The following is a 14958-nucleotide window of genomic DNA, read 5'->3' as shown; positions in this document are numbered from 1 at the left end:
GATATCTCGATATCGATAGGATACGATATGACTACGGGTTCGGTGAAAACCAAGCATTTTTCAGAAAAATAAAAACATCATGATACAAAAGACTGTGGAAACTTTCCAGATGGAAAGTGTAGTTTTATTGATGAGAACTCACTGTGAGACTGTGTACACGGTTACCATGTCTTTTGCAATGTGGTATGTTATAGCGTCTGTAACGCCTTTGTCTGGTAGACGTCGACTCATACGGTGTAACGCTACGGAACGCATCAGTAAACACACTTTGCTTGGGCTTCTTTTGGGATGACTGAGAAGTCCCCGGTGTTTCTCTCATTGTAATACACTCTTCGTGCAGCACGCGATGGTGTTGTTTCAGGTGGTGAAACATGTTTGTTGTGCTACCTTGCTTCGTCGCAATTTTCGCTAAGCACGACCTGCACAACACCTCGCTCTGGTTGACATCATCCTTTTTAAATCCAAAATACGATGATTTATGTTTTGGCACAAAATCGCCACCGGCCGCATTATCTTCCGCGCTCATGTCACTTTCTTTCCCGCTGTGTATGTCGTGTGTGTGTGTGCGCGTCTCAGTCTCCGTCTACCGCCCGCCCTCCTATGTTTGTCATTGGTTAGCTTCAGCTGTCGATCCACAGCAAGCATGAAATAAGGTTTGTGGTTGGCTGGCCGTAGTGGTGCATTCAAGTGCAATCGTAAAAATGAAGTTTACTGTGACCGCCAGAGCTGTACATGCAGGGCGAGCGAGGGGGGAAATCTATATTGTTTATATCGTTGCTTTTTCGATATTAATATCTTGAATGTTCATATCTCGATAGCGATACGATAACGATATATCGTTCAGCCCTAATCCAGACTCAGTGAACGCTTCCAGCTTCAGCAGCAGCTCAAGTGTCTGAGCCAAAGATAGAAAGTCAGTCCTGTTGATGACACTGTTGGTTACACTGTTGGTTACACTGTTGGTTACACTGTTGGTTACACTGTTGATTACACTGTTGGTTACACTGTTGGTTACACTGTGCCAACGTTTGACCTCATACGTGCGTTACATGGCAACCTACAGTCAACATAAGCCAGATAAACACAGGCTTTATTCTCATTTTCTATTACATTAGATTATACTACATTATATTATTATATTATATTATATCATACTACATTATATTGTTATATTATATTATATCATACTACATTATATTATATTATATCATACTACATTATATTGTTATATTATATTATATCATACTACATTATATTATATTATATCATACTACATTATATTATATTATATCATACTACATTATATTATATTATATTATATTGTATTATATTATATTATATCATACTACATTATATTATATCATACTACATTATATTATATTATATTATATTATATTGTATTATATTATATTATATCATACTACATTATATTATATCATACTACATTATATTATATTATATTATATTATATTGTATTATATTATATTATATCATACTACATTATATTATATCATACTACATTATATTATATTATATTATATTATATCATACTACATTATATTATATTATATCATACTACATTATATTGTATTATATTATATTATACTACATTATATTGTTATATTATATTATATCATACTACATTATATTATATTATATTATATCATACTACATTATATTGTATTATATTATATTATACACAGAATAAATTGTCTCTCATTGGAGAACAGGGAACAGTTGACACAGGGTGTTGTTGTTGTTGTTGTTGTTGTTGTTGTTGTCATCGTTCAGTGAGTCTGAGCTCACAGGCATTGTCGTTATCAATGAATCGATACGGAGCAGGACGTCCTGATGAACGGATCGTGATGTGCTCGAGTGAGGGATTAGGCTGACTCAGCATTTCACGCACGCACACACACACACACACACACACACACACAGCTTTCCCTTATGGCACGCTTCCACTCTACAGTTCCAGCTCGACTCTACTTGTTTGGTATCAGATGTTGTTTTCCATCACCATAGCTCCTCCTCCTCCTCAAAGTGGGCGGAGTCATCACAGCACGGCTGCATGAAACTGCCGTGACGTGGTTTTCTCTGCGACACAAACACAAACTGGTGACTTTCTAAAGCAGTTGTTTTGAGTGAAAGTGAATCATTAGAATCATTAGAATCATTAGTTCATTCCCGCGGAGGCCGAGACGCAGAGTAAGACCAAAGGCCATCACTTTTGGGGGAGCGAGAGGAAATAGGAGGAGGCTTGAGTTGTGATGAAAGGAATGAGGAGAGAGGACGACGCTCTGATTCAACTCTAACAAATATCATGATGACGTCTCAGTGTGTGTGTGTGTGTGTGTGTGTGTGTGTGTGTGTGTTAGACCTCTGAGCTTGATCCTGAACCTCAGACTCTCTGCAGCAGTTAATCAGTACGGAGCGTCAGTGACGACCTGATCCGTCTCTGTGGCTTTATCACACGTTTAAAGAGTTTTACTGCAGCGCGTGAACTTCAGAGGAGGAGAAGAAGATTAGAAAACACTGATATTTGTTCCGTCGTCACAGGAATCGTTTACAAAATGCTGAAACGTGTCAATCACAGGAACGTGAAGGAAACTAGACTTTATAGCTTGATCCAGTTTGATTGACAGAAGGAGATTGAAGTCAGACGTCTCTCGTGATCCACATTAGAGAAACCACATTAGTTTTAAACAAAAACAAAAACACGTTTTACCTTAACTAGAAACACGTTTTACCTTAACTACAAACACGTTTTACCTTAACTAGAAACACGTTTTACCTTAAATATAAAGACATTTTACCTTAAATATAAACACGTTTTACCTTAACTAGAAACACGTTTTACCTTAAATATAAACACGTTTTACCTTAAATATAAACACGTTTTACCTTAACTATAAACACATTTTACCTTAAATATAAACACGTTTTACCTTAAATATAAACACGTTTTACCTTAACTATAAACACGTTTTACCTTAAATATAAACACGTTTTACCTTAACTATAAACACGTTTTACCTTAAATATAAACACGTTTTACCTTAAATATAACACGTTTTACCTTAAATATAAACACGTTTTACTTTAACTATAAACACGTTTTACCTTAAATATAAACACGTTTTACTTTAACTATAAACACGTTTTACCTTAACTATAAACACGTTTTACCTTAAATATAACACGTTTTACCTTAAATATAAACACGTTTTACTTTAACTATAAACACGTTTTACCTTAACTATAAACACGTTTTACCTTAAATATAAACACGTTTTACTTTAACTATAAACACGTTTTACCTTAAATATAAACACGTTTTACCTTAACTATAAACACGTTTTACCTTAAATATAAACACGTTTTACCTTAACTATAAACATGTTTTACCTTAAATATAAACACGTTTTACCTTAACTATAAACACGTTTTACCTTAAATATAAACACGTTTAACTTAAATAAAACCACACTATATCAAAACAAACCAATAATGTCTGTGCTCACGCTCACTCTTCGTTACGTTTTATTACACATGACATCACATGACGATGTAACATGTCCTCACTTGCTTTGACGGCATATTTAGTCTCGTGTGTTTAAATACACTTATTTTAAGCAGCTCCTTTTTTAATCGTCTTACTCGAGCGTGAAGCGTCACTCTGATTTTGAAGAACTGTTTGAATATTTGCAGCTTTGCGACTGCGTTCGCAGCAGCCGTGCGATTGTTCCTCACTTACAATTTAAGGGCAAATGCTCTTAAACTTAAATGTGGGCATTATTAATTCAGTTCCTGCAGGAGGTTGCTTTCAGGTTATTGCTGCATTCATCAGGCACAAAGTGTCTGCCACTGGGAGCTGACAAGCAACGGGAAAAAGATGCACAATGTTTAGCGGAGAGTAAAACTCTCCAGAGTTAACTTAACTCAGGAAATATCTTCATTTCCAAAGTAGTTTTTTTCTTTATGCTAGTTTGTCTTTTTAAATGTCCAATGAAATGAATTATTCAAAGGAAACTGTGGTGTACATTAAAGCTTTAAATTCCATATAAGTAGATCATTTCAGTCCACACTAACATCTGTGTGAAAGACGATAATCCACATTCATTTCCAGGCAAAATGGTTCACAGATAGTTACTGGCTCCAGTTTCCTGGGTTTTAAACCAACTATACTAACTATGTTATGCTAACTATGTTGTCTACCTAAGGCCCAAAGACATTTATTATATTACATTATATTATATTATATTACATTACATTATATTATATTGCCGAGGAGGTTATGTTTGTGAGCAGCCACGCTCTAAAAACTAAGAATTAAGTTTTATTAAAGCAATTGTTTACCTTGCCTCATATCTACATCTAGGTCTCACAGAGTCTGATGATCTAGATCCTTCTTGATCTTGATCCCTCAGATCTGCGGGACAATGTCAGTTTTCCTCGTGTTCTTCCTCCAGTTTTTAATCCGTCACTTGTTGCCAAAAAGAGACAAAATGATGTTAGCATGTTGGCTAGCTATCAGAGCAATAAATCATCAGCAAGTGTCACATGTACAGATGATCAAAGCTAAGCTAAGCTAAGCTAACTAAGATCACACAAACTACTCGTTCATCACAGTCACTACACTTTATTTTTATACACAACACAAATCAAGGCTATGCTAATGATGCTAACCATGCTAACTAGCACTCTGAGAGTGTGAGCTGACACTAAAGGCAGCTACAGCAAGTGTCTGTTGAGGCTAACTGCGTAGCAAACGCTGCTAACGTTGCTACAGTGACGGTAACGATGCGATGTCCGCCGTCGTTGGGTGAACTTAGCTCTTCCTTTTACGTCAGTAGAACATTTCAGTGCTCTCTCCACCTCGGTGTATTTTAGTGTAACGTGATTGAACTGCTTGACGCTCACGCCGCGGCGTAACGACGGGAGCAGATCCATGATGCTGAACGAGCGGCGCGGCGCACGTGTGATCCTTCGCGTCGTCCCAACAGAAATGCAAATGTCAATCACCTTTTGCATTTTCGTAGTAAACCTGCACATACGACGTCCTCAGTCTTTGGTTCATTCATGTGTTTTCTCTCCTTCTGAGTGGGAAAGTGTAGAAACGAGGAGGTGAATCCCTCTGAAAACACCAGCCTCCCCCTCCTTCGATCACATCTTTATCTCTCTATCGGGCCTCTCCACTGGTTCCTCCTCTCTCCTCCTGTCATCACTCTCTGTGGCTGCGTTACAGGCGGTCCACCCAGCACCTCCTGGAGGGCACAGCTATTAATGGAATCCAGGGAAAGATGGCAGAGGACCAGCAGGCAGGGGAGCGTGGTTCACTGCCCGGCTTCTCTCTAATCCATCCCACATTACTGGCCGTCAATAAGCAGGAGAGCAGCACAGTCATCCTGAACTCACGTGAACCTGAAAAACCTGAAAACTCATTCCATGCAGCGGAGAGAAAGAAAGAAAGAAAGAAAGAAAAAAAGAAAACGTCTTATTTTAGGTCAAAGAAGAAAGTTTTGTGTCAGTGCTTTCAAACCTTCTCAGTCCATAAGATTAAACTGTAAAAGTCGTGATTATTAACTCTTCATCTGGAGCTCAGTCCACTTTATTACCGTTTAAACCACGTGTAATCACAGCTGATTCAGACCCTGCTCCGGGTCCTCATCACCGCACTCACACCGTGTAAACCGAGGCAGCTTTCATTGACGCCGCTCCGCCGCCGCCGCTCCCCGTCCGCCACATCAGGCGGGAACGCTGAATGGAAAACTAATCCCTCCCTCTAATGCCGGAGCATTCCAGCTGCCCGTCACTTCCTAATTGGCTAATGATGAGATTAAGGTGGTCACAATGGGCCGTGCTGACTCGGTCATCACAGGGTTTAAGGGTGAAAAGTCCTCTTCCGTTCGCTCTGATCCGCACATCGTCCACAACAAAGGGGGAGAGTGGACACTGCTGGAGGTTCTTAACAAAAGAGATGATTTTATGCCACAAAACAGCCAAAGTTGTGTTTTACATGAGCGATAGTGCCACTTTATTAGGTACAGTAGAGCTGAATTCATCGTCAACTGTTTGGATAATCGATCATTCGGTTTGAGTGTTTTCTAAAGAATTCAAACCAGTTTCTGTGATTGTTTTAGCTTCTTAAACATATCTATATCTTTATCTATAGATATAGATATAGATATAGATATATATATATATATATATATGAGATTATATTATAAATTATTATATTATATATATATAATATATATTATATATTTATATATTGGATATATATATATATCATATATTGTATCTAATATTTAAATATAAATATTAGATATAAAATGATATATTATATATAATATTTAAATATAAATATTTGATTTGAAATGATATATTATATATAATATGTATATAGAAATATTAGATATAAAGTTATATATTATATAATATTGAATATTGTCTGGTTTCTTTTCTCCATATAACGAAGAAATCATTAAAACTGAATCATTTTGGTTTGTGGACAAAAACAAGACATTGATCAATATTTATTTTATGGACCAAACAATGACTCAATGGAGAAAATAATCGACTGATTAATCGATTTTGAAAACAATCGTGAGTTGCAGTTTGCAGACATTCAGGCATGTGGACGACCTGCTGAAGGTCAAACTGAGCATCAGAACAGGTGATTTAAGTTCATTTAAACGTGATGTCGGAGTGTTTTATAACCTGCTGATGGACTGTTTTTACTCACAGTGAGAGAGTAAATCACAGGCTACAGTTCACAGAGATCGGTCAGAGAAAGAGGAAATCACTCTGTTGATGCCAGAGGTCAGGAGAGAGTTCTAAAACAGTGGCTCAAAAACCCACCTGTTAACAGCCAGTGTTTGTATGAACTATGCTCACTCCTGCTACTATACATGATATACTGTCTGTGTACCTAATAAAGTGGCCACAATACACAGCCTCGTCTTTTGCACCAAACCTTTTTTGTAAGTATAATAAAGATGGATGTTTTCTCTCAGTAGACAAACAGCAGCAGCAGCAGCAGCAGCAGCAGACGTTCAGCACATGAAGGGAAATGATTCTTTCCAACATGAATCTGAGCAGATTTTCTAACGTGACGACGACACACAGCTGAGACTGTGTGGAGGCGACGGCGGCTCAGCAGCCGGGCCAAACCGCTTTTACTCGCCCTGTTTTCAAATCTGTCTGCAGTTGAAGATGAAAGGAGGGAGGGAGGGAGGGAGGGAGGGAGGGAGGATGAGAAAAGAAAGAACAAACAGTGTGGAGGCTTCAGCAGATAGAAGTACAGACTCAGCAGCGACGTTCACCGCACCACAAAATAAAACAACACCGTTTACTGAAGACGTGTTTGTGAGTACTTATATACAGTATATATATATATATATATATATATATATATATATACTGTATATATATGTATATGTATTTATATATGTATGTATATATACTGTATATATACTGTACATACGTCTTTGATGACAGAGGGTACAGAGTGAGGGTATTCTGGTCTCGTCAGTTGTTAAAGGCTTGTTTGTGTGTTTACACTTTTGTTCACAGGGAGTTAGTTGTGATGATTAAAGCTGCAGTAGGCAAGTTATCTCTAGTACTATTGATCAATAATAGTGTGTGTGTGTGTGTGCGCGCTGTTGTGGAGATTGGTGATCAGGTGACACGAGTTTACAATCCCAACTTTTATGGATTTCTACAATCAATAAATTGATGATTTAAATACACTTAACCATGATTTAAATACACTTAACCATGATTTAAATACACTTAATCATGATTTAAATACACTTAACCATGATTTAAATACACTTAATCATGATTTAAATACACTTAACCATGATTTAAATACACTTAACCATGATTTAAATACACTTAACCATAATTTAAATACTCTTAACCATAATTTAAATACACTTAACCATAATTTAAATACACTTAATCATGATTTAAATACACTTAACCATGATTTAAATACACTTAACCATGATTTAAATACACTCAACCATGATTTAAATACACTTAATCATGATTTAAATACACTTAACCATGATTTAAATACACTTAACCATGATTTAAATACACTTAACCATGATTTAAATACACTTAATCATGATTTAAATACTCTTAACCATAATTTAAATACACTTAACCATAATTTAAATACACTTAATCATGATTTAAATACACTTAACCATGATTTAAATACACTTAACCATGATTTAAATACACTTAACCATAATTTAAATACACTTAACCATAATTTAAATACACTTAACCATAATTTAAATACACTTAATCATGATTTAAATACACTTAACCATGATTTAATACACTTAACCATGATTTAAATACACTTAATCATGATTTAAATACACTTAACCATGATTTAAATACACTTAACCATAAATCAGATACACTTAACTATAAATCAAATATACTTAACCATGAATCAAACACACTTAACCATGAATCAAATACACTTAACCATAAATCAAATACACTTAACTATAAATCAAATATACTTAACCATGAATCAAACACACTTAACCATGAATCAAATACACTTAACCATGAATCAAAAACACTTAACCATGAATCAAATACACTTAAGCGTGAATCAAACACACTTAACCATGAATCAAAAACACTTAACCGTGAATCAAATACACTTAAGCGTGAATCAAACACACTTAACCATGAATCAAAAACACTTAACCGTGAATCAAATACACTTAAGCATGAATCAAACACACTTAACCATGAATCAAAAACACTTAACCGTGAATCAAATACACTTAACCATGAATCAAACACACTTAAACATGAATCAATACACTTAACCATGAATCAAATACACTTAAGCGTGAATCAAACACACTTAACTATGAATCAAAAACACTTAACTGTGAATCAAATACACTTAACCGTGAATCAAACACACTTAACCATGAATCAATACACTTAACCATCAATCAAATACACTTAACCACGAATCAAACACACTTAACCATGAATCAATACACTTAACCATGAATCAAATACACTTAACCATGAATCAATACACTTAACCATCAATCAAATACACTTAACCATGAATCAAATACACTTAAGCGTGAATCAAACACACTTAACCATGAATCAAAAACACTTAACCGTGAATCAAATACACTTAAGCATGAATCAAACACACTTAACCATAAATCAAATACACTGAAGTGTGAATCAAAAACACTTAACCGTGAATCAAATACACTTAAGCGTGAATCAAACACCTGTGTACATGGTGGTGGTGACGCACAAACACAACCATCATCACACACTTTATATTTCACATAAATGAAGCAGTGATGTAAAAATCAATCGTAATAAATCAGCGTGAAATCGTCGTCTTCCTCTTGGACTCGTGCACTTCCTGTGCAGCGGAGAGTCGCCGACCATGGAGAGGTTACGAGTTTTTACTCTTTATTTATCCTGTACTTATGTACTTGTCCATAAACACACTCACACACTTTTAAATTCAAAAGTTGATTAATGTTGTTGTCACGTTGAGAGCGGAGGAGTTCAAGATTTTAACATAGAGCTTAAATCATCGATGCTGCTAAAAGAACTCCAGATTACTTGAGTTTACAGAACTCTGCTGTGTCTCCAAGTAAATTATTAAGACCAACCCCAGCATAGAGAGGCTGAGTGAACGTGGTCTGGACTCTGTGGAGCAGAGTCATGGTGTCAGAGACTCTGTAGAAGGACAGAAGACCTGCTCTGTGGTCCAGGTAAACTCCCACTCTGGAGACTGTAACACCTGAGACAACAGTCCAGATTCTGTTGTGAACAAACCGACATCTGTTTTGTTCACAAACTAAAGCCCAGGATTTGTCATTGAATCCAAAAACACATTCATCTGAACCTGATCTGCTGATGTTCTTGTACGTTACTGCTACAAAAAGTCCTCCTATTCCTGTCCTCTCCACCTCCCAGTAACAACGTTCAGTCAGACTCTCTTCACTCAGGACCTGACGATAACCAGTGAATCTGTCTGTGTGATGAGGACAATACACAGCTGCAATCATAACTGTCACTTTTCTGTTTCCCTCAGATAATAACAGCTGTGTGTTTGCTGTGTTTGGATCCAGTTTGATTTCCTGTGAATATCTGAAGAATCCAGCTCTGGTCTTTGGTTCTGGTTCTGTCAGTAAAACATCTACTTCAGCCACAGCCAGTGAGACGTCTGTCCACGTCTCGATCAGGAAGTCCTGCAGTTGATCTCTGTCCTCTGCCACAGCCGCTCTCACGTCCTCAAAGTGTCTCAGAGGACGGACGTTGATGGACGTGTGTGTGGACGGACTGAGTGCTGACAGTGAGCGGTAGTTGAGGAGAAACTGGTTGTGGTCTTGTGTGAGTGAGAGCTGCTTCAGTTCAGCTTCTCTCTTCTTCAGCTCAGTGATCTCCTGCTGAAGCTTCTTCTCGGCGTCTGTGACTCGTCTCACCTCAGTTTCCAGCTTGGATCTGATCTGCTGCTTCATGTCAGAGCTTCTAATCTTCAGGAGACCCATCATCTCAGTGAAGCTCTCGTCTGTGTCCTTCATGGCTTTATCAGCAGAGAGAGTGAGAGTCTTCCTCTCCTGTTGAAGCACCTTCACGTCTCTGTCTCTGTCCCTGAGTCTCTGCTGGACTTCTTCTCGACTCAGATCCAGGTCTCTCTGCTTGTGCGTCCTCTCTGCTGCAGCTGAGACCGTGTCGTGGTCTTTATGTTCGTGCACAGAGCAGTGAGAACAGATGCACTGCTGATCAGTGCGGCAGAACAAGTCCATCATCTTATCATGACGAGGGCAGATGTTCTCCTGGAGGTTCTTGGACGGCTCCACCAGCCTGTGTTTCTTAAATGCAGGTGATTGATGATGAGGCTGGAGATGTTCCTCACAGTAAGAGGCCAAACAAACCAAACAGGACTTGAGAGCTTTCAGTTTCCTGCCAGTGCAGAAATCACAGGCCACATCTTCAGCTCCAGCATAGCAGTGATGAGCAGGAGCAGCGTGGAGTCTAGTCTTCTTCAGCTCCTCCACTAAATCTGCTAACATGACGTTTTTCATCAGTATAGGCCTCGGTGTGAAGATCTTTCTACACTGAGGGCAGCTGTAGATCCTCTTCACATCCTCTGTGTCCCAGTGGTTTTTAATACAGTTCATACAGAAGCTGTGTCCACAGGTGAGAGTCCACGGACCCTTCAGAAGATCCAAACAGATGGAACAAGACAAGGTTTCTCTCTGCAGCTGAACTCCTGCCATTTCACCGCTCTGTCTGACTTTCTCTTCCTCACGACTGGAACTTATTTGAGCTCTGATCTCAACAACATGAGATGCAGCAGTGGGCGGAGCCTGTCCAATCTTTGCTCCTCCTACTCCAGGGAGGGAACCAGGAAATGTGAGCTCAGTGTGGAGCGGGAACCACTCCCACTCTGGACATGGAGTGACCTCTGTGTCGTTAGTGATACTCTGTGTGTGTGTGTGTGTGTGTGTGTGTACATGTACAGGTATTGCTCATGTTGTGGGGACCTAAACCTGTTTACACAGTCACATTATGGGGCAAAAATCAAAGTCTGCATTATGTAAATGACTCCATTTTAAGGTGAAGACATGTTTTAAAGTTAAGGTTAGTATCAGGGTTAGGATTAGGATTAGGCCAGTAGTAATTATGGTTAAGGTTAGAGTTAGTCTCCAGGAAATGAATGTAAGTCAAAGCAGTGTCCTCTGAAGTCATGGAAACCGTGTGTGTGTGTGTGTGTGTGTGTGTGTGTGTTCACCCAGAGGGAATGAAGATGGACACATTAATTTTGTGTTGCCAACAAGCTGCTCACTCTTTATGTCTGTTCACCCACAGCTACGGCAATAACAGTAAAATGTTGTTTAATTAAAGTAAGTGAAGCAACTGTTGCCGTCACCTGCCGCTGAGCTTTAACTAAACTAAACTAAACTAAACACTGAATACACACACACACACACACACACACACAGATCAGTGTTGAGTTCAGAACCAAGCGTCATGGAAACAAAGTGATGTTTAATTTAAACGGCTCTTATTACAACTTTTTTTGGCACAAAAAACGGACTCAAATTAGCAACTTCTACTTAATCCGTCATGTTGACACGTGTGTTGCTGGGTTATAATAGTTTGGGAGTTTTCATTGGTTTTGGTTTTGGTTTTGGTTTCATTTTGACTTGTTTGTTTTTACAGAGTTTATTTTAGAGCGGGTTTGACCTTGTTATTAGTTTGTGTTTCTTGTAAATGTGTATTTACGTTTGGTGAAGAGAATTTGCCACGTACAAGATAGAAAAAGCTGATAATAATGAGAAGAATTGTGTCTCAAATTGGCAGAGAATATAAACACACTTCATATGAACTCAAAAGGACCAGATTAAAATGGTACTTCCTGAAAAACCTGAAGATAGTTCTTCAGGTTTCTCATTTTCAACAGTGAACACAGACGGCCAATCCCAACCATTTATCTCGAGTGGGGCCGGGTGTTGAACACCCTTTGGTTAATATATGACGGCCAAGATGGCTGCCATTGAGAGGCTTGTCAAGTCCCCACAGTGTTGGAGATTAGACGTCTTCTCTTCTGAGAACCACGGCGTCCTCCTCCCAGGATTGGCCAGATTTTTCAGAGCTTCTCGTGTGTTTGTTTTGAATCTCACACGAATCACAAGCCTCTTGTTTCTCGCGGCATGTGGATCCCACAGAACGTGATCATTAGAACTGAGAGGTTCCAGGTTCTTTCACAGTAACCTTGTTACGCTTTAATCGTACAGATTACCATCATCAGTAATTGTGTTTGTTAAAATAATGAACGTTCACAAAAACAACAATAGTGGTCTTTAATTTAGAGTCCTGGCTCCTGTACTCTGACAGAATGATGGATGCTGTGTTGAACCGTCATGAGTTTCCCAACTTTCAGTGATGAAGGAGTTAAATAAATAATCCTGATTTCCTCTTCTTGTGCCTCAGGACGGTTTCTATACTTAACAAACCTTTGCAGTGATAAAGGACAGAGAATCACATGTTATCGTCACCTGAGAAGTCGTCCACCAAATATAGCTCAGCTGTTTTTGAAATGTGTGTGTGTGTGTGTGAGGAAGGCCACACACACACACACACACACACACACACACACACACACGTGGAGTTGTGTTGTTTCCCCTGCTGCTCATTTGTTCTCATAAACTCTGACAAAGTAAATCAAACAGCAGGATTTTTACAGCTGTAAACGTTGACAACGCTAAATTGCTGTTTCCAAAGGTTTGTACAAATCAAGTCGACTCTTTATTCTGCCAAAGAAACGGAGTCTGAAAACACAAGCCAGTGAGCACTTCTCTGTGGAGGAGCTGATCATTAAGTCTTCTGTGGGTTTAGTTTCTCCACTCAAGGACCAATTCATCAGGATATTAACAAGAAAGCATTAGAAAGGCTTGGCGAGCAGCTTAATCCCCTACTTTAGATTCATTTTGTGTCTGGAGCGGAGTTGACATTGAAATGCAAAGAATGTAATAGTTTCTCTTCTTAAATTGTATTTGGTGGCGATGGAGTGAGCCCAGCTTTGATGTAGAATAAGAGGTGAGGACGCTGAATAATGATGTGCAGCCATTGCCTCGGTCGAGTGAATACCTGAGACCTCGGCGTTCATGGTCAGTGCTTCGGCCCCACAGGCCGACACTTCTCAAGTGTTCGCTGCATTCTTAAGTTCAGCGCTGCTGCAGTCGTTTCCAGAGATCGTTCAAAGCTTAAAAAAGTTCAATTCAAACTCTGAATTCAAGGCGTGTCGCTGTTCTTCTGGAACAGTCTTTGCAAACCGGATTTTCTTACTCCAGGGAAGTGAAGAAACTTAGGATGCTCCACAGATGTACAATAAAAGTCACCTGACCTGACGCCTAAACGCCGAGCTCCAGAAACCGTCCAGACCCCGTCTTCCACTCGTGTTTCTGAAGTTTATGTTGTGTTCCCTGAATCACCGTGACGACGATGAGTCCGGTCCTCCCAGCGGTTCTAACCTTCCACGCTTATCTCCCGCAGGCACCACCAGGCGGCCGAAGGAAGGCGAGGTCCCGGGGGTGGATTATAACTTTGTGACCGTTGAGCGGTTTATGGAACTGGAGAAAAGTGGAGCGCTGCTGGAGAGCGGAACATATGAAGGTAAGGGTTCAGCGTATGTGGTGTTTTCTGTGTTTACGCATCAGCCTCTGTTGTGGAAACGTCTGCAGAGAAGAAACCGTCGTCTTGTGTTGAGTCACAACGACCTCACAGAGCCGGACGCAACGTGACCAGTTTCACCGTTAACGTCTCGTCATGTGAAAGTATCGTTAGACGTCGCTCTCATTCATCCGCGGAGCTGCTGAATATTTTTTTATCATTGTTGTGAGTAGCTGCAGGTTATTTAAGTTCCCACACGAGTGTAATTTCCTCTCTGAAGCAAATCTACGGCTCGTTAAGTCTCCGGGATTTGTGATTACAGGAACTGTCTAATCCCGACAGTCCCTGTAATCTCCAGCTCCTCTTGTCGAGTTTTCATGGATCTTCTGGGCTTTTCCTTCCTGTCGTCCTGCAGTAAACGCTGGGCTTGGACCTCCTCACGTCTGACCGCTCCGTCACGGTCACTCTGAGTGGAAGTGAGGAAGTTTTAAACCAGCTGACGACTCAGACTCAGACTCAGACTCAGACTCAGACTCAGACTCAGCGCTCCTGCACTTCTGTTTAACACCGTCAGCTGTGTTTGCTGCTGCTGCTGCTGCTGAACAGAATTTAGTTTTAGTTTTGGTTTCGATTATATTATATACTTATAGACTTATAGACTCTAACATTATTATTATTCAATTTATAATTACAGTAATACAGTATTTCACATGTGCACCACCAGAGGAAGCCACAGTTTGAGAACCGCAT

General features: G+C 39.1%; 2 protein-coding genes across 12 annotated transcripts in view; one reads left to right on the top strand and one right to left on the bottom strand.

The window, feature by feature from the left end:
• The window catches only part of magi2a (membrane associated guanylate kinase, WW and PDZ domain containing 2a), a 146637-nt gene that overhangs the window by 86892 nt on the left and 44787 nt on the right, over positions 1 to 14958 (top strand). For all 11 annotated transcript variants that reach the window (XM_058625643.1, XM_058625645.1, XM_058625644.1 and 8 more), the window contains exon 3: positions 14092 to 14211. In XM_058625643.1, coding sequence (XP_058481626.1) covers positions 14092 to 14211 — 120 coding nt within the window. The remainder of the gene's footprint in view (positions 1 to 14091; positions 14212 to 14958) is intronic.
• On the bottom strand, positions 8522 to 11364 carry LOC131456942 (tripartite motif-containing protein 16-like). Its single transcript, XM_058625659.1, has one exon. The coding sequence runs from the start codon at positions 11310 to 11312 to the stop codon at positions 9645 to 9647; it is 1668 nt and encodes a 555-aa protein (XP_058481642.1). The 5' UTR covers positions 11313 to 11364; the 3' UTR covers positions 8522 to 9644.

The sequence above is a fragment of the Solea solea genome, chromosome 3, assembly GCF_958295425.1.
Source record: "Solea solea chromosome 3, fSolSol10.1, whole genome shotgun sequence".
NCBI lineage: Eukaryota > Metazoa > Chordata > Actinopteri > Pleuronectiformes > Soleidae > Solea > Solea solea.
This window is presented reverse-complemented; position numbering and strand designations above follow the sequence as displayed.